Here is a 24354-nt window from a genome sequence, read left to right on the forward strand (position 1 = left end):
TCAGTGGTGACCTGTTTGTTCTACTTTACCCAACTTATGGATTTAGGGAAGGGTAATGTGCTAGCTTTTAATGGCCCCAAATATGTCTGAAAACAGTACAGTGACTTTGAAGCTTTAGAAGAAGCAATGAAAAGCAGTTTATGCAGTGTTGCCAAGTATTGATAAAGTGGACCAACAGAACAATGCTGGTTAGATCAGGGGGGTTTATTGGTTTTTTTAAAGTGAAACTATTTTATATCATAGAGTCATAGAATTGTAGAGTTGGAAGGGATCCTGAGGAACATCTAGTCCAATCCGCTGCATTGCAGGAGTATGCAGCTGTCCCATATGGGATCGAACCTGCGTTATCAGCACCACACTCTAATCAACTGAACTATATGTTTTTATATTGTGAGTTGCTTCAGGATGCCTCATGGGAAGTGATCCATAAATGAAATTATCATTTCTCTGGTCATTGACTATCTTGGCTGGGGCTGATGAGAACTGGAATCCCACACCTGGAGGGTGCCAGCTTCTTCACCCCTGGACTATAAATTTATATAACCCCTAGGTGAATGCCTATCATCATTTTGGATTGTGGCATTTCGGATTCATAGGTATGCATTTTCAAGATGAATTCTTAGAGAATTCTGGGTGGCAGTCTGGACCACCTTTTTCCTAATTTTTATGCGAAAGGCCACACATAGTACCTTCACGTCTACAAGATATGCAGTTTGCACTTTGTTGGTGCAAAATGGCATCAGCTGGGCAGCTTAGGGAATGAAATTTAACAATTTGAACTTTTTTCTCCTCCATAAGAACAACTTAAGAACTTGGAAATTATAGTTTTCCAATGGGAATTATATCACTAAATTTTTCAATAAGTATGCAGAACAAAGGATGGTTGTGTTTCAGTAGGCACTTAATTTCCTTGGTGCTGGTCCCTGCCTCACTATCCCCCCCCCCCCATTGTAAGTGGTGGTGGTGGTATTGTTTATATGGTCATTTGAACACTGCAGCCTCAGGAAAGCAATGGCAGTAAAGATAAGCTTGTGCATCTATAGTTTTCTCCAAGTTTCTATGATGTTTGGTATTTCATAGAACTATAATTAATCACCAGCTAGGGAATTCAGTTTTATCAACTCATACCAAATTCAAAGTTGGCTCTGTGTGGCTCCATTTTCTGCTACACTTTGTAACTTAGCATACAAATTGAAAAATCAACAACAGATCCTGTGAGTATTCCACAGAGTATGCATCGGGTCCTGTATCCCAGGGCTGCTACTTGAGGGCAGCAGCGTACTGTAGTGATAACATGTTCAGATCCCAATCTTAGCTCCATCATGACTGTTGTAATTGCTACTCATTGCTACCTCAGTGCTCTTTGTCAGCTTGTATGCTGGAACTGTGTTGGGCAGCCAGTTTTGGGTCTCTGTACATGGAATACTGAAAGCACTGCCATGTGTCTCTGAAGCTTAAGTCAATGTGCATAGGCTTCCAGAGTGGATGCTTATGACTTATAATAATGTATGGCTCAAATAAATGGCAATTATGTTATTTGAGCAATACTTGATTATAAGTCATAGGATCGTGAAACTAGTATCATAAGTTGGGGAAATTGTCCTTTTGTGTGTGACTGAACACAGCCTTGTGCAATACAGGCAACTTCCATTTTGTGCACATTCAAGGCACACGTGATGGATGACATGCACACCACTTTTTGCCCCAGAATAGGGCAGGCTTACATGCACCCCACCAATGCGCACTGTAACCCAGAACACAACCCCCACGCAAATGGGGAGTTACCTGTACTAGTTCTTGGAAGATCCTTTATTGCAGCAGGAATGCAACCAGTGTTTTACACACACACACACACACACACACACACACACACACACACTGCTACACACTGCTACACACTGTTGCTTTTATTCTATACAGGTGGAAAGTCATGCCCTCCTAATCATGCACTAGAAGAATATCGTACATGCAACGAGCACACTTGCAACCAGATCTACTGGGAAACATCAACATGGAGTCCCTGTTCAGAAAACATCTTGGTAACAGCTCTGAATGCTACCATTAACTGGAATGGTGAGCCTACCTGTGGAGTGGGCATGCAGACAAGGAAGGTCTTCTGTGTGAAGAATAATTCTGGCCAGGTCCCAGCCAAAAGGTATTGTTCAGAAATGCATGGCACTGGAGACACACCATGTCCATAGTCTTTGGTTTGTCTTCTTCTAACTTAATTTCCTTCAGACCTAAGAATGTCATTGTAGAAGTGTCAGTTTGCTAAGATGGTATGCAGACCACCACCACATGACTCTTCCTTCTTTCTGTACTGGTTGGGTGCTTCTGGGGCTTGGTGATACTAAGCTAGGCTGCAAGAGGTGAAACAGACAGAGCTCTCTATCCACTTCATTCACTTAAAGAGGCTGCTGATTTAATGCAATCTGTTCCCTTTTCTGGCACTTTTTTAAAAATGGAGGGAGATTCAAATGCCTTCCTACTGAGAAAAATAAATAATACAAGATAATACACATAGATAATACAAGAACAATAAATTATTATTATTATTATTTCTTAAATTTGTATACTGCCCTTTGTCCAAAGATCCCAGGGTGGTTTACAACATACAAATTGAGAAAGGAAAATGCATAATAAGGTAAAAACCAATACAAACCAATAACCCCCGTCCCACAAAAGACATAGAATGTTAATCAGCCAAACATCTGATTGAAGAGAAATGTTTTCTCCTGGTGCCTAAATATATGTAACAAAGGCGAGTCTTTTCTGGGGACAGCATTCAACAGATGGGGAGCCACTGCAGAAATGGGCTGTTCCCATTTTTTGCCACCCTCGGGACCCCTTGTGGAGGCAAGTACACAAAGAAGGGCTTCAGATGATCATTGCAGTGCCCAAATCAGTTCATATGGGAAGAGGCAGTCAGAGGATGTTATAAGGAATGCAGATCTACTGCTGTAACTTCCATAGTTACTGGTTTAAAAAAAACAAAAAAAACATTTTTAATTCTGGTGGAAGAATTGATGAAAGGGAAATGGCTTCCACTCTAAATGGGGTATTTTTTCAGAGTTATCCTTTTAGGAGGTCTTGTACCAAACCCCTTTTTGTTTTTGTTTGATGGGATCTTTAAGCTCAACTGCTGAGAGAGATTTTCCCCCCTCAGAAAACAAACAAACATTTTCCTGAGCTTTAGAATGTGTGCACATTTGGATACTAGTCTAGATTACACCCTGCTAGCAGAATTATCCCAGCAAAACACAAAAAGGTGGAGAATCATTTAGCATATGTTGACTCCCATAAAAGAAAGGTATGTGTGAAATGTTCATTGCTATGTTGATTTATAGCATAGTAATATATTTATATAGTATGTTATTCTAAACAATATTTATCCCTATGTATGACTTAACCGTCTGCTTTGCTTTAGAAGCTCAGAAAAGTCAGAAGCACATTTGTTTCCCTATACATACATATATACATACAATCAAGACATTGCTAATTACTTTCTGCACCGTTAATTAGTCTGGAGAATGACAGCCTAGTTTTAATCCTTGTATCTCTCAGAACAATTCTGCTAAAAATGAGCAGGCTACGTTGAAAGTTAATTAAAATTCTTTAGATTAATGAGATTAATTGAGGAAAGAAATGTCTAGTGCCCGTTGATAACCAGGAAAATTGTCAGCATGAGGGTTTTTTTGCCATTTGCTGCATCACACACTCTTTCAAGCATATTTTGTTCTTCATCCCTTATGTAGAAGTCTAAGTGAGGGACAGTGATCTTCAGTGGCACTCTAAAACAGTGATGGCCCAAGGAGATGCCCTGCAGATGTTGATGGACTACAACTCCCATCATCACTGCTGGGTTTACCATACTTGCTTTGGGCCGATGGGAATTGGAGTCCAACAGCATCTGGAGGGCATCTTGTTGGCTGCCCCTGCTTTAAAGTGTTCAGATAAGTCTTGAAAGTCGGAATAGTCTTTAATTGAAAAGAGAAAGTGTTAAAGGAATGCAAATCTGCCTTGTACTGAAGAGGTAGAACAAAGTGACTTCAAGTACTGAGATTTCTGAAATTGGAACTTTAACCTATTATGGCTTCAGTGGGGGGCGGGAGGAATGGTTTATATTGTTCACACCATGAGCTGGTTTGACTAATAGTATCAGCAGACCATTGCAGAATCATAGCAGATGGGCTAGCCCTGTATGATCACAGTTAGGGATGTGTGTGCACACATGTGCAAGAGAAGGGTTACCGCAGTGGAGATACCCCAGAACCTATAACAGAAAAATGCAAAGTGTATTGACAAACAAAATACCAATTCTTTAACTAGTTCGTTTGCTGACTTTTGCATACCAAATATGTACATCTTTGCAGGATAAGACTTTTACCCCTTACTCCATCAGTAAGCTCTGTGTCCTTTATCCTCCTTAACTCATTGAAAGCTTAGGCTGCCCGAGACTTGTGGTTTCAAAGTATAGGTTTCTGAATTTAATCATAATAATGAGCAGGAAAATTGTTTGTGACTAGACCTGCTTATTATATTGCATTTGACTATTTATGAAAATTTGAGCTTCCAGTGATTCTCTAAAAGCTATGGGAAGTGCTTAACCGCAGGGTAACTTTGAGAAGAAGATTTATGTATCTGCATAAATATTCAATTTAGGTTTTGCTGAAGTTATGAAATGTGGATTTTCGCTCCTATTACTTTGAAGGAGGTGGGAGCTAAATTCATTTTCCATTTTACAGACCTCCAAGTGGATAGAAAAATGAACAGTTCCTAGAAATAAATTTCAACGAGATAATGGAAACATTATATACCAAGAATTCATTTGAGAACAATATACACACTTATTAAAACAATGCATTTCACTGTTTCACTTGGATTAATTTTAAAAACTTTTTGTTTGATGTTATTAAATATTTCACAAAAGCAGCTTTGTGACCTATGTTTAACTCCTACCATACTTTGAAAACTGTCAGTGATTAAGGTACTGATTGGTTTGGAAGTTATATTTCACTTGTGGGTGTTTCTGAAGCAATCTGTCTGCATGGAAATTAAGACTGTGAAAAGCTCATTCTTTCCTCTCCTTTGTTTTACTGTCCCATTTAGAACAGCTGATCTTCCACAGCATATAGAACTGCCCCTTTTACCTCCCTCTCATAATTCAAATTAGGGATTGCTGACATATGAATTTTATTCGTATTTTATATTAGAGAGTTGGGGGAAGGAAACCATCCATCCAGGATTACCAGGCAATAAAGATTAGGGCAAAGATGTATAAATGGGAGGAATGGGATCAAAAAAATTAGCAGCTATTGGAAGCCTCTCTTTATAAAAGAACCTTCAAGAGATGACTGTTTTCTGGATTTTATGTTAAAAGCTGGGGCACAAAAAAGTAGGGGGCATTAAATTCAATGTGAACACTTTCAGGAGGGTGGTATGTTTGGATTTGATTATGCTGCCTTTAAGACAAGTTAAGTGATGGCTTGTTTTAACCATGATCTGTTCAACAAGTCACCAAGTATGACACAGCTAAACGAATTCCAGCTTATTTCTCAAAAAAATGTGTTTTGTTTTCCAGCTGCTCTTGTCTTGTGCTTATGTATTTCTAGTATTATCTATGAAAACCTATACATGTCTACTTAGACGTAAGGGCTTGTGTATAGTGCGTGTGTATAGTGTGGAGCTCTTTAACAGAGGTCTGTGTTTTATTGCACAGCAGAGATTTCCCCCCCTAAATAATTTTGGGGCTTTCTTAAAGGCAGTTCTCATACGTTACACTTAAAATTGTGTTCTCAGGTGCCCAGAATCCACCCGGCCAGACACAGTCCGCCCATGTTTGCTGCCATGCAAGAAGGATTGTGTGGTGACCCCTTTCAGCGAATGGACACACTGCCCTACCACCTGCCAACGTGGTAAGCTGCTTTAAAAGAGGGATAAAGAAGTTCTGGTCAGAACAAATAAACAATCCCTATCATATCGGCACAGAAGATAAAGTGATAAGCTTTTGTTTTCGTTTGGATTCAGGTAGTGAGCAATAGTATGTACCAAGCACCTTAATCCTATGAATTGGCTTTTTGTGCAGCAGTACTGATGCGCACTACTGTAGCTAAAGCATTGCAAGCCGAGAAGAGCTCCATAGGTCTGTACCACTTGCCAGAAAACTCAACCCAGCCTCTGATTTTTTAATATTACATTTTCATCGTTAATTTCTCAGTACTTGCAATCTACTAAACCCTTCACAAAATGTGTTAAGAACACAAGGACCTGTCTACAGATTCACAGTTTAGAGCCAAACTATACATATTAATTTATGGGTCAAATTAACCTGCATGTGATTTAATTAAAAAAACAAACAACCCCGACATGTAAATAGCTACTGAGAAGCAGAGCAGCCTTGGAACTATTTCTGTCCTTCTGATGGTAAGTTGCATCCCTGGTGGAGAAAGGACTCTAACTCTCTCTTTTCTCCATCCCATGGAAAACAGCCTTTCTGAAGCTGCTGTTTTCATTAGTGGCAGTGGAGGCTTTCCATGAAATGCAAAGGACACACAAAAAAGTAGGCAAGTATAAGACAGACAGAGCTGGACTGCTGTGAAAACAGCTCACTCCTCTCTGCTTTCCCCATTGGATCAAATCTTAAATGTTTTCAGCTTGCAAAGGTAGTATAACCATTGCCCTAATCTGAATTGGGCTGTGGCTCAATCCAAATCCAACATAGCCACACATCACTCTTTTGCACAGACTTCAATGTCATGTGCATGTTATGGAGCAATGATCTGGAAAAGTTGGAAAATTCTGTTTGAAGACCTTGAAGATATGGGCTCATTTTCAGCACAGGGCTATTTGTTGTTTGTTCTAATTTGATAGGATAGTCAGGTTCCCCCTCCCATCTCCTAAAGTACAGAACTATGCTTTGAGCTAAATCATTGGATAGTGGAAGTTTTCCCATGTGTCCAGTGGCTTTCTCAGAAGCTCGATGCTAAGTGGAGTTGGTGGTGGCAAAACATTCTAGAAATATAGTGTGTCGAGTATCAAACAATCCATAGCCATTTCATTCCCCCTTGAGATTTCACAGCAAAACTGCCATCAGAAATGTGGTTTTCAGTGAGCACTGAAAGCACAGGAAAAGCTCAGTCCAGCTAAGTCATACTCAGAATAAAGCCACTGAGATCAATGGACTTAAGATGATCATAATTGATTCCAGTGGGTTTACTCTGAGTATGACTTAGATACAACTCTCAGGAAAACGTAGTGTCAATATTGTTCTCCCCTTCACCATCACCTTTTTTAAAAATACAAGTCATTCCATCTGAAATTAAAATGTGATTTGCACATCAGATAATATTTTTTTTCCAGATAAGTAGATTTATACATGCTTTATGCAGAAAGTTCTCCTGATTTTTGTACAGTAATGCCTAATTCTGTTGTCTGCATGAAAGTTATAATTGTTCCCATCATCTTTGGTCTTGTGTTCTCTGCCTCTACAAAAATTGCAATACACACAGTAAGTTTTTCTCGACAGATTTTTCCTGTCTTGAATATTGCTTTAATTAGTTGTTTGCTTTTTGTACTCTCAACAAACTGTATATGAATAAGGAGAATAAATTAACTACTAAATGACTCTGTTTATTAAATAATCCTGTAAAATAAAAAAAAAAACCGTCCTCCAAATTAATTATTTAACCTCATTGGCAGAGTTATCATTCTAATATGATTCTAAATTAAAACTGAGTTGTGGGAATTTTGTTGCTCACTTGGTTTACTATTGAGATGGCTATACTGGAAGTTCTTTCATTTGTGCTGCACAATGAAAAATGCAACATGATTGGAAGTTTAGAACTCAGTTCATGTTCTATGCATATGAATTAAATAGGAGAGATTATTTAACAAAGACAATATGTAACTAAATGCCTAAGCCACAGACAAAGCAGGAGGCAGTTTTACATATCAGATATTAAATTAAATATCTGCCAAAATAACAAGCAGCTAGGCAAGCAACTTTCAAACAAACAAACAAACAAACAGAACAGATATTGGCATTGGAGCAAATCCTTTGCCTCAGATAAAATACAAAAATCTGAACTGGGGAATTGGTGTCCAACTTTCCCACCTATTGCTTGTCCTTCAGCTAAATGTCATCAGACTCTTTTCTGCAAAGAGTTGTCATACACTACAAATGCACGTTGATGATATTTTGCTTAAGGAGATAAAGAGGTGGAAACTAGTAATTTACAACAAGGATTTGGAACAAAGCGCAGAGGTCCTGCCAAAAGCACAGCTCACAGTGGCACCATCACCAGCAGGGCTTCCTCTTCCGGTCCTAAGGCCCAAGGTGGTTGATATTAGGTCCTTGGGTCCCAAGTCATTTAGAGCTTTCCATGCTAGTTCAACCACCTTATATTGGGTGCAGTAGCTCACTGGCATCCTGTGCAGTGCTCTGAGGAGCAGTGACACACCGCCCCGTTTGGCTGCCGACTGACCAACTTGGCAGCAGCAGTCTACACTAGCTGCCAGACCATCTTCAAGGACAGTTTCACATGACATGCATTGCTGTAGTTTGGACAAGACATCACTAGGGCATGGAAGGAAAGTACAAAAGCAGAAGAACATTCAAAGCGATATAAATAAAAAATTGTTCAGCAGCACATTAGAGACCAACTAAGTTTGTGCTGGGTATAAGCTTTTGTGTGCATGCACACTTCTTCAGATACACTGAAACAGAAGTCACCAGACCCTTATATATAGTGGGAGGGTGTGGTGGGATTTTTCTCAGAAGTGTAGTAGGAGGTGGGTGATTGACTCAATGGGAATAATAATAATAATAATAATAATAATAATAATAATAATAATAATAATTTATTTACACCCCACCCATCTGGCTGAGTTTCCCCAGCCACTCTGGGCGGCTCTCAGTCGAGTATTAAAAACAATACAGCATTAAATATTAAAAACTTCCCTAAACAGGGCTGCCTTCAGATGTCTTTTAAAAATAAGATAGCTGCTTATTTCCTTGACATCTGATGGGAGGGCGTTCCACAGGGCGGGTGCCACTACCAAGAAGGCCCTCTCTCTGGTTCCCTGTAGCTTTGCTTCTCGCAATGAGGGAACCGCCAAAAGGCCCTCGGTGCTGGATCTCAGTGTCCAGGCTGAACGATGGGGGTGGAGACGCTCCTTCAGGTATGGTAAACAAAGCAATGTGCCTCAAGATGCTGGGGGTGGGGTGGGGTGGATATGGATTTTATTTCCAAAGCAGACCAACACGTTTTGGCCAACTTGTATTTAAAGGTCTTCTTCAGAAGTTAAATTGGAAAGCAGCCTGCAGAGATTCCTGTTAGATATATCTCTCATAAACATTATAATCAAGCACCATATATGACATCAGGTATGGGGCAGCTGGGCATCGCTTGAGGAAAATGTCCTCATGAGCCAAGTGAAGGTCCCTGCTGGACCCAATAATGCATGCAAGCATAGATTCACAACACCTGCTGTTTTGTCTTAGTAAACTTGAAAGAGCTTCAACAAAAAATAAATAAATGCTGCCTTATTTTTGGGATAAAAGAGATAACAGCATTCTAAATAAAGTGATGTTTGGAAAATTTGGGAAAGAAGTCAGGCAATTATTCTTCAATATTAACATAGTCTGAGGTTTAAAGAAGGAAGGAGGGGGTAAATGGCTGCGTTGAATGCTGTATTTCCCCCATATCTGCGAGAATAATTGGAGTGGATCTCAATGGGTGGTTGAAGTTGTTTAGATCACATATAACTGAGTTTTTAAAATATGAATTTGGAGTGCTCTTCATATTGGATTGAATTGATGACATTGCTGAAATGGTTAAAGTTGTGTACAATTTTTTGAAAATGTTTTGACATGTCAGGTTATGTAAAAATCCATATAAATAATAAAAAAACTTATTTTAAGAAATGGCATGATCTAGATCAGCCTTCCCAAGCCTGATGCCCTCCAGATATTTTCAGCTACAAATCCCATTACCTATGAGTATTTACCATATTGCCTGGGGCTGAAAGGAATTGCAACCAAAAACATCTGGAGGACACCAAGTTGAGGAACAATCTACAAAATTAGAGGATTAGAGTTGACCATGGAGGTCATAGTTATGGGAAGGGGGTGCCTGCCCGTAGGAGGAACAGCCTGCTATTTTCCATCCATATGGGAACATGTTGTTGTTGTTTAGTCGTTTAGTTGTGTCCGACTCTTCGTGACCCCATGGACCAGAGCACGCCAGGCACTCCTGTCTTCCACTGCTTTCCACAGTTTGGTCAGACTCATGTCTGTAGCTTCGAGAACACTGTTGAACCATCTCGTCCTCTGTCGTCCCCTTCTCCTTGTGCCCTCCATCTTTCCCAACATCAGGGTCTTTTCCAGGGAGTCTTCTCTTCTCATGAGGTGGCCAAAGTATTGGAGCCTCAGCTTCAGGTTCTGTCCTTCCAGCGAGCACTCAGGGCTGATTTCCTTAAGAATGGAAAGGTTTGATCTTCTTGCAGTCCATGGGACTCTCAAGAGTCTCCTCCAGCACCATAATTCAAAAGCATCAATTCTTCGGCGATCAGCCTTCTTTATTCTTTATTCTTCAGCAATCAGCCTTCTTTATAGGAAAATACAGGAAGGAATTATTATTATTATTATTATTATTATTATTATTATTATTATTATTATTATACCCCACCTATCTGACTGGGTTCCCCCAGCCACTCTGGGCGGTTCACAGCATATATCGAAACATAATAAAACATGAAACACTAAAAACTTCCCTAAACAGGACTGCCTTCAAATGTCTTCTAAAAGTCAGATAGTTGTTTCTTTCCTTGACATCTGAAGGGAGGGTTTTCAACAGGGAGGGTGTCACTACCGAGAATATGTGTCATACAATCCCTGGATATGCAGAATGAGTCTATTATATCCTAATTCATTAGGTCTAGAAAAAATCTCAAGTAGCATGGCATTGTTTAGCAATAGCATGTATAGAACACCATGCTTAGTGGCACAGATGTTAGATATGAATATACATTGACATCTTGTGATGGTTCATCATCATTGCCTATAGAAGGATAACAAGGTTAACACTTTAGGGGTTACAGTGGCCAAGGAGACCTGCTGCCCTGTCCTAGCAAGTGCCTTCTGTTTCTTGCAATCCACAACAACCAACTACTATCCACATGTATAAAAAACACAGTTCTGGGTTTGTTTGTTTTTAATCTTTCCTTGAACCCTCCACAGGAGCAAGGCCTGTCCCACACATGTAAGAAGATTGTGGGACTGGTGTAAGAATATGATGCTTTAGATGCCACATGTTTGTTAATCTCTAACCCTTTTCAACTCTTTCTCTCTCTAGATTGTACCTAGAATTTTCAACTTGGTAACAAATGGAAATAAAATCATATGTTTTACTAGATTCAGTGTAACCAAAGGCAGGATTTGAAGTTTGACACTTTTCAAATCAAAGGCAAAATCACTAATGCATGAAATTACCTAACTGTGAAAGAAAGAAAGATAAACCAACATTTTGCTACCGTTTTAAAATATTTTCTCAGGTAATGCTCCTGCAATGAAACAGTCCCGCTACAGGATTATTATTCATGATGCTGTTAATGGAGGACAGGAATGTCCAGACACCTTGTTTGAAGAAAGGGAATGTGAAGACATCCCTCTTTGTGCTGTGTACAGGTATTATATATATACATATGTATATAAGAATGTCTAAATATGAGGGTTGCAGTACTGTATTCACAAAACAGCCAGTAAATTTAATCCATGTTTGTTGATTTTCATTGGGACATTGAAAATAGGCTAATATCTTTTTGGAAATATAGGATGGTATCCAGCCAACTCTTTTTTGTCAGAACATGGAATTTCTATTTGTGCAAGGAACTCCCCCATGTGCTCTCTCCCTTCCCAAATCTGCTTCAGAGGGCTGGGCTGAAACCCATAATAGCTTTAGGGGGTGTATGGGGGCAACAGGAGGAGATGGAGGAAGGTTCCATTGCAAAGGCAGATATTCTTGTTCAGTATACTTTTTATCTTCAGTCACAAGGCAGTAGTTCAGTTTAACCTGATTTCTGCAAATCACCGCATTGATGTTGAGTTTGGGAAGATTGCACCAGCACTAAAATCCAACATCAATCATCTGACTTTGTGCGGTGGTGTGGTGTCTGCTACCCTTGAACACGTGGTACCGTGTTCATTCCTGGAGAAGCCCAACCTGGATCCTATTGTTTATAACAATTAGCATCTGGTGGCAAATGCACATTTCTGGGGTAAAGTGGTGGAGAGAGTAGTACAGGAGAGAGTTGCAGGAGTTCCTTGAAGATATAAATCAGCTACAGTCATACCTCGTGTTGCATTTGCTTCAGGTTGAGCGTTTTCAGGTTGCATCCTGCGGCGACCCGGAAGTACCCGAAAGAGTTACTTCCGGGTTTCACCACTCATGTATGCGCAGATGCTCAAAAGGACGTCTTGCGCATGTGCAGAAGCGACGAATCGCTACACATGCACACGCAGATGTGGGTTGCATTCTGTTCATGTTGTGAACAGGGCTCCCGAACGGATCACGTTCGCAACCAGAGGTACCACTGTACTGTAGATCCATCTGGGTTCAGGACTGAATCAGCTGTGGTTGTCCTGATGGCTGACTTAAATTGAGACAGGGATGAAAGGAGTATGATTCTGCTTCTTGATATCTCAGTGCTTTTTGATAACATTGATCATGGGTTGGGTATTGGGGTTACTGTTCTTCAGTGGTTCTGCACTTACCTACAGGGTCAAATCTAGAGAGTTACATTGAGAGGCTGTGTTTGGCCCCGTGGTCTTTGTGCTATGGTGTGCACAGGGTACATTCCTATTCTTATGCTGTCCTGGGGGATTCCCTAACCCTCCATAGCAGGCTTTTGACGGGCAATGGTACGGCAGTAGGAGTCTGATTTGGCAAAAGTTGTCTCTTCCCCTTCTCTCTGCTTTCTGGCGGTGGGAGTGTCCCATGGATGAAACTCCATTCACAGAATTTCTGGATTAAAGCCATAGTTATTAATTTATCCAATGTGACCACTTGCTCCACCCCGCAATAATAATTAAAGTATAATTCAAACTCTGTAATTAGTTGTTGTCTTTTTTTAAACACGTTTTGAAATACCGACACATTGCTTAACCTACTGAGACAACATAGCTATCTTATCATTGAAAAAATGTATATTGCCTGTTTGAACACTCCAAATAGATGTTTATTTTAATAAGTGATTCACATAACTCTTAAAAAGTATGATTGTTTCAATTAAGCCTAGTGTAAATTTAGACATGTGCTAAGAGCTTAAAAACCCAAAGCACAATTTTGAACTCATCTGTGTGCATTCATCTGTATACTTTTGCAAATAAGGATGCTTTTGTTGGATTGAAGCTCAAATGGATAAATGACCCTGAGCTGGTTCATGGTTTATCATGATGAGAACTTGTTGCAGTGAGCCTGAGGCTGATTCATGCTTCCCCTCTCCTCTTCCCCACAATGACAATATCTGAAGCTTTTGCTTCTGCTTTTGAGCATACTTACGTTTAGCTAAACTGTGGTTTGCTGAAGCAGACTCACGTTCTGAAGTTGGCTTAAAAAACACACAATTGCCAAGATTAACCACATTTTGTCAGGTTTGGAAGAAAGAATGAGCTGTGGCTAATTGAAAGCTTCAGATCTGGTCATGGCAGCAGCAGATGAGGAGAGAGGAGGTGGATTTCATGAGGAGGAGGCTTGCTGCAGATGAAGCCATACTTTTTCACGTCCAAACCTGCCCATTTAACCAGTAGAAATATATGTTGTTCTTCACCTAAGTGAATGAGAGAACAGAATGCCTTCACTCCTTCTATAGCAGGAGTGAGAAGTCTTCTTCAGCCTGAGGGACATGTTTTGTCATGAACCACCTTCCAGGGTCGGCATGCCAGTGGTGAGCATGGCTGGAGGTACAGGGTGATGGATGGATTACTGTAACAAGATAAATAAGGTGTCATTTATTGCAAATATAGGCTTCAATCAGAAGCGCCTTGGTACGTTCCAAACGTTTTGCATTGCATCCCAAGTCATCACAGCCAATGTTCAGAGAAGGAGAGACTTGGTGTTTAAAGTGTCAGGAGAATGAGACTGAATCAGAAGCTGTAATTAATCGTTCTTTTCTGAAACAAATAAGTAAATCAGAGTATATAATCATAGCTCTTCTTTTGCTGCAATTCCAGCTGGAAGATCCACAAGTGGAGCTGGTGTATGTTGGTGCCAGATTCTGTAAGACAAGGTGTGCTAGGAGTCAATGAAGCATGTGGTCAAGGTTTGCAGTCAAGAGGTAAGAATGCACATTTTGAAATGCTGGTTTCCAGAATATATTTTTGTTAGCCAGCTGCACCTTATGCCATCTAACACTTGGGCTTACATTGGAGTGGGAAGCTACCTTTTTTGGCATTCAGCCATTCCTCCAAAGGCCAGAAGTAGGCATAGCTTATTGTATATGTGTGTGTATGGATACAAGCTATAGAAACAGCAGACATATGCACATGCAGACAACACACACACATGCACACACCCTCACACACCACCCACACACATTCATGCACATTTAGCACACCCACAGTCTTTCTCACATACAACATTGCACACACGCACAAACACACACACTCAGAGGTATACACAATCAGCATCACAGCCCTGGGATGGGGAGAGCTGGAAAGTTACGTGCATAGTAAAATGCAATCTTTCCCCCTGCCACTCGTACCAGTGCTGGGATACGGGTGAAATGCTGCCTTTTACTCTGAGAATAATGGGGTTATTTCCAACCGCACCACTGTGGTGCTAAGCGCTAAAGTTGGAGAGAAAAGATCCAGTCTTAGTTCTAATCAGCACAGCACTAAGATGGGAGATAAAGCCCGCTGCTTATACTTTAAGAGTACCTATACTTCTCATTTATTGCCTCCCACTCTGCTTTGTACTTTGCTTGGGTTTTAAGCCATTCTGGTGACTGTTTTGGTTTTTCTTTAGTATTGATAGTGTTACTGTATTATGATTTACTAGTGTTGTTTCCTGTTTCAAGTCTTAATAATAAAATGTATTATTTTTTTAAAAAAGGTTTTTTTTGTAATCTTAGTGGTGTGGTGATTAGTGCAAAGATCAGAGATTTAAGATCCTTCTACCTTCTCTTTATTTAAGATTTATTTTATGAGGCCTTTGTTGGCCACTGATAAATCAGTTGGCTTCTTTTTAACTTGTTTGTTAACCACCTAATGACTGCTGTTTTGTTTTGAGTGGTGATTTTATTGAACTTCTGGTTTGTAAAGTAATTTAGTAATTTATGCAGAGTTTTTAATGCACAATCCAGACACAAATAATTGACATGGGCAGGAAGAGGAATATAGATGCTGATGTGTCTATACACGATGCAAGAGAAGTGCATGCAACAAAAGTGTCGGTCAAGGTGCTTCCTAAAATATTCCATTGCTGACTCAAGAATGGATACAATGGAAATGGAAATGGTTGTCAATAATTAAGTCCATGCTTTCTGAGGAATGACAAAAACTGTAGGAGAACTTGTCTTCCAAAAAGCATGTTATTCCATATTTTAGTATGACTTGTTGGCTCTATGAGTATTAGTTCCTGGAGCATGATAATTAAATTATAAAAGTGCAACTTTGAGAGCACTAATGTGGGAACCTGAAACAGACTGGTGCTATTGAGAGGTTAAGCACACCCCTTGATAACAGTTTTAGTACAGTAGCTGAGGTATCTGGTTGTTAGTCATTCCTGCTAGAAAAACAAACAAAACACTTTAATGGAAGGTTATCCCAGTAGAAGATGATCACATGTACAGTACCATATGTTTGAAAGTTTAGAATTTCAGTTTTTAGTGATGAGCTGTAACATGTGCATAATTTGGGAGCAATAAAAAAAAGTCTGTGCAGGGAATTGAAGTAAGTAAATGTTTTAGAAAAATAGAGAATAAAGTTACCTGGGAGGTTTGGCTGCACGGATTTTCATTTCAGAGGTATGAAGGCAGTTGCTTCTATTGGAATACCATTCCAGATTTATTTCTCTTTCTATTTGCTTTATGATTTGTTGTTCTTGGTTTCTTTTCCCAGTAGATATGTGAGCTGTCTGGATTCATTGTCAAAACTTTAAATCCTTTTGTAAGACTTAGGTTGGTTTTTGTTGTTGGGTTTTTTTAAAGATAAAAAGATTCCAAAACAAAAACTCTTACACTTTCCAAGTTGATGTTCAACATCTCCCTCTGCAAATCTGAGTTTATGTTTGTGAAATAATAGTCATAGATATTTCTTAGGAAAAGTTCTATAGAAACCTTTTTTTTTTTAAACCAAACAAACAGTTCCCAATTATCTCCTCCATTTTAAGTCAGTTGAAAACATGCAAAGAGTCGGATGATATGGACTACAAAGAACTTCCAAATTGCTTTTGGGTTCTGTAGCACATTGGGGAGACAAATTGAATTAAAACAATTCTCATAGATGGGCAGCAGAGGGATAAGAACAAGAAATGTGAGAAACAAGGTACTAGGATGTGGGATTAGATATTATTGTCCATTTAACATGGGTAGCTCAATAGTACAGTTTCCTCATCTTGGCCAGTGGTGAGGTAACATTTTACATTGTCTCTGGAACCAAGAGACCTAAGAACTCTGCTTGCAGAATATCTATTTGTTTGTTTTGGAGTTTTTTAATTATGTGTTTTGTGTTTTTTATCTTGTATTTTTATGTTGTGAACTGTGCTGGGATTGTCGGGTGAAGGGTGGTGCTCAAATCTAATAAATGTGACGTCTCACCAGTTAAGCAAAAGACATTAAATGTTGTGGTGCTCTGTGGGTGGGGCAAGCTGTGAGGTGAGGGTGGAGGTCTGAGCAAGCTGTGAGGAGATAGGTGCAAGGAGGTCAGTGAGGTATAAAGGGAGGAGGAGATGGTTAGGTGCAAAGAGAGGAGGGTTTGGCCAGGTGTGGGGGAAACATTGGCAGAGGGGCTGCTGGGTAAGCAAGGTGGGAGAAGAGAAGTGAGAAGCATGGTGTATATACGGTAAATATAGATATAGATATATATTTTTCAGTCATCCCAGTGCACGGCCAAGAAATAACTCTAAAACAACAAGATAATAAACTAGGTACTTAATTACCACTATCTATCAATATTATAATTCTTTTGAGGTTAAAATATCCTTGACATATCCTTGCTTGGTAGTTACATGAACTTATTTACTAATTATGAGTCATTTCCTGAAAATAATATTTCAAAATTGAGCATGTACATCTAAGGTTACATTTATGATTGGCGATAAGTGGTAGAGCAGTCATTTGAGGTTTCGCTATAGCAACCTTGTGGCAGAAAATGAATCACTGTCCTATTATTTCAGGGTTCTAAAGAATGACTTGCATGTAAAGGGGCACCCTAACGTAAAATACTTTTGTGTGTGTAAGAAATTCCTGGGGGGGGGGGAGGGGTGTATAGATAATTTTCTGGTTCGGAATACAGTGGTACCTCGGGTTACATACGCTTCAGGTTACATATGCTTCAGGTTACAGACGGCGCTAACCCAGAAATAGTACCTCGGGTTAAGAACTTTGGTTCAGGATGAGAACAGAAATCGTGCGGCGGCGGTGCAGTGGCAGCGGGAGGCCCCATTAGCTAAAGTGGTGTTTCAGGTTAAGAACAGTTTCAGGTTAAGAACGGACCTCTGGAACGAATTAAGTACTTAACCCGAGGTACCAGTGTATAGTTGTGGTGCTTCTGAAACTACCGCTCCAAAAGAAAGAGCTCCTGTCCCTTGTTGGACATACTAGACTGTACTGATGTGCAAACTCCGTGCAGTGTCAATGGGGGCTGAGCTGACCTTTCCCACTCCCCTCAATGTACCAGCCTGCCTGGAGTTCTTTTCTTAGATTACCGTATTTTTTGCTCTATAAGACTCACTTTTCCCCTCCTAAAAAGTAAGGGGGAATGTGTGTGTGTCTTATGGAGCGAATGCAGGCTGCGCAGCTATCCCAGAAGCCAGAACAGCAAGAGGGATTGCCGCTTTCACTGCGCAGCAATCCCTCTTGCTGTTCTGGCTTCTGAGATTCAGAATATTTTTTTTCTTGTTTCCCTCCTCCAAAAACTAGGTGTGTCTTGTGGCCTAGTGCGTCTTATAGAGCGAAAAATATGGTGCATGTTTATGTAGCTGCCTACACTTACAGAGCCTGGTGCTCTATTTTGTGGCATTTGCACTTTGATTTTGTAGCGGTATGAATGGAACCTAGCCATTTTTATTTATTTATTTGCATTTTGGCTGTTCCTGTGCAAACACTGGGTTGCCATTCTGCTTGTGCAATGGAACTGCCCCCTCCTCTCCTATTCCCTGCAGCCTCCACCCCCATGCACCCTCAAAATGTGCTTCATAGAGTTGGTAGACCCTCTAGAGTAGATTTTGTGGATGCACACAGAGCGGAGAGGAAGTCCCACCGCACACGTGGAACTATGCACTTGCAACATTGGATGCAATCCATTGTCTCCAATGCATGCACTTAGGGAGAAAAGAAAATGGCCTGGTGCAGCCTCAAACCTCCTGACTTCACACAGAGTTTGACCACGTGTATATAGCTTAAATCCTCTCCTTATTGAATGTTAGAGAACTGGAGCTCCTTATGTGTCAGTTGCAATTTTAGTAGCAGCGCTCTGGTTGCCACTGCATAGGCTCCCCCCCCCTTAACTGTAGTCACCCCAACATCATTTGCACCCACATATTTTGACAGTACAGCTCTGGAAATGATCCACTGGAAACAATGAGTTCTCAGAGCAATTCAGGACAGACTCTCCAGATCTCAGAGTTTCTGAAAGAACCCCTTTCTACCTTCTTCTGCATCTGAGAACCTCCTGGGGGGATAAATAATTGGCCATGCCAGTATACAATACATTAATCAGTTAACTTTAAATGACTGCATACGAAACTATCATTGATGACCTGATTATTATTATTTTTGCAGAAGTCCTGGGTACGCATTAACCTTGGGGAAATCTGTAAAGGATTGCCATTGGCATACTATCCATTAGACAAGTGCTTGAATTACAGCACAATGTTATTTCACCTTGCTAATTCACTGCTTGCTATAGTCTTATGTCACATCCACTTTTTCATCTAGGGTTTTTATCATAATAAATTCATTCATGTTCTTAAGATAGAACAGCAATTTAAATAATTGGATGGTTATATGGTCAGAAGGGTGGGGAAAGGGATATATCTATCTAGTATCTTTTTTTGCTTTCAGTTCCTATTACATGTACACCAGTTAAGTATTGTTTTTATGTTATTAATCTGCACTCAAATGTAAAAATACAGTAGTACCTCAGGTTACAGACGCTTCAGGTTACAAACTCCGCTAACCCAGAAATAGTACCTCGGGTTAAGAACTTTGCTTCAGGATGAGAACAGAAATCGTGTGGCGGCAGCAGGAGGCTCCATTAGCTAAAGTGGTACCTCAGGTTAAGAACAGTTTCAGGTTAAGAACGGACCTCCAGAACGAATTAAGTTCTTAACCCGAGGTACCACTGTATTGCCTTTTTTGTAGCCATCAAAATAACAGCTTGTGCATGTTGAGTCAAATTAAATGCTTTCTTCAAAGGTGTCCTTTATATCCTGCAGACCAAAGAGTCCCTCTGTTATAAAAACATTCCTAAGAAGATGGATCCCTGTTTCATGTTATGCCCCTAATTCAAGGACAAAGCAGAGCTTTTCCAAAGCCATCTTGTTTATTTTCTTGTCAATGCTATCAGCCCCATTCCAAACATGTATAGTTGGGAGTAAGTCTCACTAGGACTTTCATGTGGAATATTAAAGGTGACTCCAACATTGTAAGCTGCCTCTCATCTAGAAGCAAAAGCGTTTGAACTTCTCCTCACAACCACACCAGAACAGGGGGTGGCGAGTGCAGAGGCCTGAGGCTCACTGTGGTTCATTCTTGCAATGCTAAATTTCATTTTAACATTAAGTGCAATCTAGCCCAAAATCGTTCTATCAACACTCTGAAAACCAAGAAAAGTCTTTATAGCAATCTGACCTGACAGTGATATGTGCAGTGTTACATTTTAACCAAAGGCAATTTAGTAATGTGCTGAGTTTCAGCAAAAGGAAGATGATAAACATTGTGTCAGGCAAAATTATACACGTGACTTCAGTGCAAAAATAGGCAATGTTCCCCCTCGGATGGCTTTTTATATATAGTGCTTGCACATGAAAAGTAAGGCACAGGGAGGCCGGAGTTTAGAGCACCAGACTTCTATCCAAACTAGGTATTTTCTCCTAGCATAATACAGAAGACTTGAATTACAAGATAAATGCCTTATGCAAGAAACATTAACAAAATCAAAAATAATGAGAGCAAAAGACTTGAAGGAACATCAAAGCTTTTCACACTATGGCTTTCTCCGTTAATGGGAAGGGATGAGAGACCCACCACCAGATCAATGAGAAATGCGCCTGTTAAAGTCAGGTCTAAATGTACACAGTTCAGAAGCGTTATTAGCATCTCTCACTCATCATCAGACAGCTGGTTGTGTGGAAGCTTTATTTAATAGTTTGGGGAAAATAAAGGCCACTTTTGTTTAAGGTGCTCCTACTTTAATGTGGAAAATGGTGAAGGGGTGATGAGAGAGTGCAGGGGTCCTTTTAAATATCATTCCTTTATTAAGTTTGGTCCTCCTTAGATTTCTTTTATCTACTGTTCAGTGCCTTTGATTCAAGTGACCATCTTAGGCAGTGTATTCCTCCCTTCTTTTTCTTTCTGTTGTTTTTTTTTTTAAGTGACAGCAGAGCACTAAGCGAGAGTATATAGTAGATGAAAGATGTCTTTAGAGATCCAAACTGTTCAGGGACTTGCTCAAGAGGATGAAAGACATAATGAGAGAGGAAATGAACAGCAATCTCTCTTGAACACTGAAGTGAGTTTCTTCTAGTTGTTATTCACTTTACACTATTTCATAGTGAAACTCCTATTCCTCTGTTTAAGTGTTGTGTCATTCCAGTGGCCTGGTTGAGACTTTTCACAAGGATTATTTTGTCAGAACAGAATTTGGCTCCTCCTTATTTGAATTTGGTATGGTATTTGGTATTCGGCTGTGGCCTGCGGGTAGCATTCTGAGGAGAACGAGACATGAAGAATCACAAGCTATGGATTAAAGCCAATAGTACGAACCAAAGTCCAAACCAAGAGGCAGGATCAAGATGTAACCCATAAATCTGGATATTGGTATATTTTTATGAATGGCATGTGTCAACAACAGAAGTATGGCTTCTAACTTTAAGTATAAAGACATGCCATGCCATGGGGGACATTGTATTTTGTAGGCTGGAAATATTGAGGGTGAGGGAGAGAAATCCCCGGGGGTAAGGGAACACAAGGTGCAAACATACAGGAGTAGGCCACACCAGAAAAAGCATGGCTTGACTGGTAGCTAATTTGATTCTTTTATTCTGTGACTGTGTCGACCACAGCAAACTATGGCAAGTTCTTAAAGAAATGGGAGTGGCTGATCACCTCATCTGTCTCCTGAGAAATCTCTATGTGGGACAAGAAGCTACAGTTAGAACTGGATATGGAACAACTGATTGGTTCAAAATTGGGAAAGGAGTACGACAAGGCTGCATATTGTCTCCCTGCTTATTTAACTTATATGCAGAATTCATCATGCGAAAGGCTGGGCTGGATGAATCCCTAGCCGGAATTAAGATCGCCGGAAGAAATATCAACAACCTCAGATATGCAGATGACACAACCTTGATGGCAGAAAGTGAGGAGGAATTAAAGAATCTTTTATTGAGGGTGAAAGAGGAGAGCGCAAAATATGGTCTGAAACTCAACATCAAAAAAATGAAGATCATGGCCACTGGTCCCATCACCTCCTGGCAAATAGAAGGGGAAGAAATGGAGGCAGTGAGAGATTTTACTTTCTTGGGCTCCATGATCACTGCAGATGGTGACAGCAGCCATGAAATTAAAAGACACCTGCTTCTTGGGAGAAAAGCAATGACAAACCTAGACAGCATCTTAAAAAGTAGAGACATCACCTTGCCAACAAAGGTCCGTATAGTAAAAGCTATGGTTTTCCCAGTACCGATGTATGGAAATGAAAGCTGGACCATAAAGAAGGCTGATCGCCGAAGAATTGATGCTTTTGAATTATGGTGCTGGAGGAGACTCTTGAGAGTCCCATGGACTGCAAGAAGATCAAACGTATCCATTCTTAAGGAAATCAGCCCTGAGTGCTCACTGGAAGAGCAGATCGTGAAGCTGAGGCTCCAATACTTTGGCCACCTCATGAGAAGAGAAGACTCCCTGGAAAAGACCCTGATGTTGGGAAAGATGGAGGGCACAAGGAGAAGGGACGACAGAGGACGAGATGGTTAGATAGTGTTCTCGAAGCTACCAGCATGAGTTTGACCAGACTGTGGGAGGCAGCAGAAGACAGAAGTGCCTGGTGCGCTCTGGTCCATGGGGTCATGAAGAGTCGGACATAACTAAACGACTAAACAACAACAACATTCTGTGAAGGAGGAAGAAGGAGAGGGAAAGAGGGAAAGGCAATGGTGATGGGAAAACTATTGTTGCCATATAAGGAGAAAGGACGGCACTGGGGATTTGGCAGGCATGGATGCTTAGATGCAGCAAGTCAAGCTTGGGATGTAAATAGGGCTGGGTAAATCTGCCCTTAAGAGGGCAGGTAATTAGGGAGAGAAACCAAGAGATTGAAGTAGAAAAGTTGTAATGTGAATATTCCCTTCTTCAGAGAAAGGGGGAGTGAAGAACTTCCCTTTCAGTTGCTCATGGTGACATGTAAGTTCAAGGCTAGGCCTGAATGCCAGAGGCCTTAAGGCCAGGACTGCCCTTCCTTGACAGGACTGCAGGTTATTTCCTTTTCCATACAACAGAGACAGATGGGGAAATAAATGTAGATAAGACTGTGGTTCCTTTTGGCCCTGTGCTGGTTCAGTTCCCAGAGCAAGTTATGTGGGATCATTGACCCCCCAAACTGAAAAACTGAAATGGCTTCAAAGGTGAAGCTTGATGGTGTATGCTTCCTTGGGTTCAATCTATACATATACATATAACTTCTCCTGCAAGTAGGAGATCCTAGGGTTCAATGTCCTCCTCACATGATTTTAAGACAGTGTGATGTTGATTTGAATTATTCTATGAGTCTATGAACCTCCTATGGTTTCTGCCCTCTTCCCCAAATGATTTCTTCCACAGCATGTTTCAATGTATTCTTAAAAGCAGTACTTCTTTTCCTAGCCTTTTTTAATGTGGAAGACTTAACATATTCTTGCCATGTTTCTCTGATCTGCTAGCTTTTCATATGCAGAAGTGATTGGCATGAGGGTTCTCTCCAAGACATGCACACACATATGCGTGCAGTTTGCATTCTGAGGTGGTAAAGGAGGCCATTTCTTCTTCTTTGCCCTTACACTTCACTCTACTATCTGCCCATCCCCTGTGCATGGACCTTTCTTCCATACAGAAAAGGGATAAGCTGTGTTTAGGTATTTTCCTGAACGTTCAAAGGGTTAAACTGGGGTATGGAGTGCACATGCAACACTTTTCCAATGTCCCTGGTCTGCTCTTCAGAACTTTCTGCAAGTACTGTGAAGTTCCAAAGAAGCTTTTGAAGTGTGTTCAATTAAAAGTGCTTGCAAGCCCCTGGCTTATCAGGGTTTTTGATTGCAGGGACAATTTATAAGTGAATGTTCGTAACAACTGACTTCAGACCCAATCATGCAAAGATCTGCATGATCTGCAATCATGCATACCTGGGGATGCTGGGAGGTGGGGCTTTCATGCAAGCGTCTTTCCCACCTCCAGTTTAACCCTTCACCTGCTCAGGTTAATGCCTGAACAAAGCTATATCCCCCCCCCCAAGAAAAATCCATGATTATATTATAAATGCATACTGTGAGTGAGTATTCAGTTTCATGAAAAAATAAAATTTGATTTATTCTAAGCACATTTGGTGCATCGTAATTAACTCATGTGGTAGGTGATTAGAAAAATGACATTGGCTTTGTGGAACGGTGGGTTTTATATTTATTTTCAGAATGATTAATTACCGTATCCACATAAAAACAGCTTTAAAAATGCTTTTGTTGTCTATTTCATCTCTCGCTTGCAACGGCTGATAGCTTATTCAAATAGTACATAGCTTCATCCGGTACAAAAAGAAGAGCAAAGAGATTTAGATTATCTGCACTGATGAGCAAAGCCTAACGGCGGGCATGTCCTGCCGTTGTCAAACCTAGCTTAAAATGTTATCTTACACCTTAGAGTAGTGTATACTTTTTCTATTTTATA

General features: G+C 40.4%; 1 protein-coding gene across 1 annotated transcript in view; it reads left to right on the forward strand.

The window, feature by feature from the left end:
* The window catches only part of THSD7B (thrombospondin type 1 domain containing 7B), a 356836-nt gene that overhangs the window by 212552 nt on the left and 119930 nt on the right, over positions 1-24354 (forward strand). The window contains exons 9-12 of the mRNA XM_028744996.2: positions 1921-2155; positions 5800-5915; positions 11554-11686; positions 14231-14334. Coding sequence (XP_028600829.2) covers positions 1921-2155; positions 5800-5915; positions 11554-11686; positions 14231-14334 — 588 coding nt within the window. The remainder of the gene's footprint in view (positions 1-1920; positions 2156-5799; positions 5916-11553; positions 11687-14230; positions 14335-24354) is intronic.

Source organism: Podarcis muralis, chromosome 1 (assembly GCF_964188315.1).
Source record: "Podarcis muralis chromosome 1, rPodMur119.hap1.1, whole genome shotgun sequence".
Taxonomy (NCBI): Eukaryota; Metazoa; Chordata; class Lepidosauria; order Squamata; family Lacertidae; genus Podarcis; species Podarcis muralis.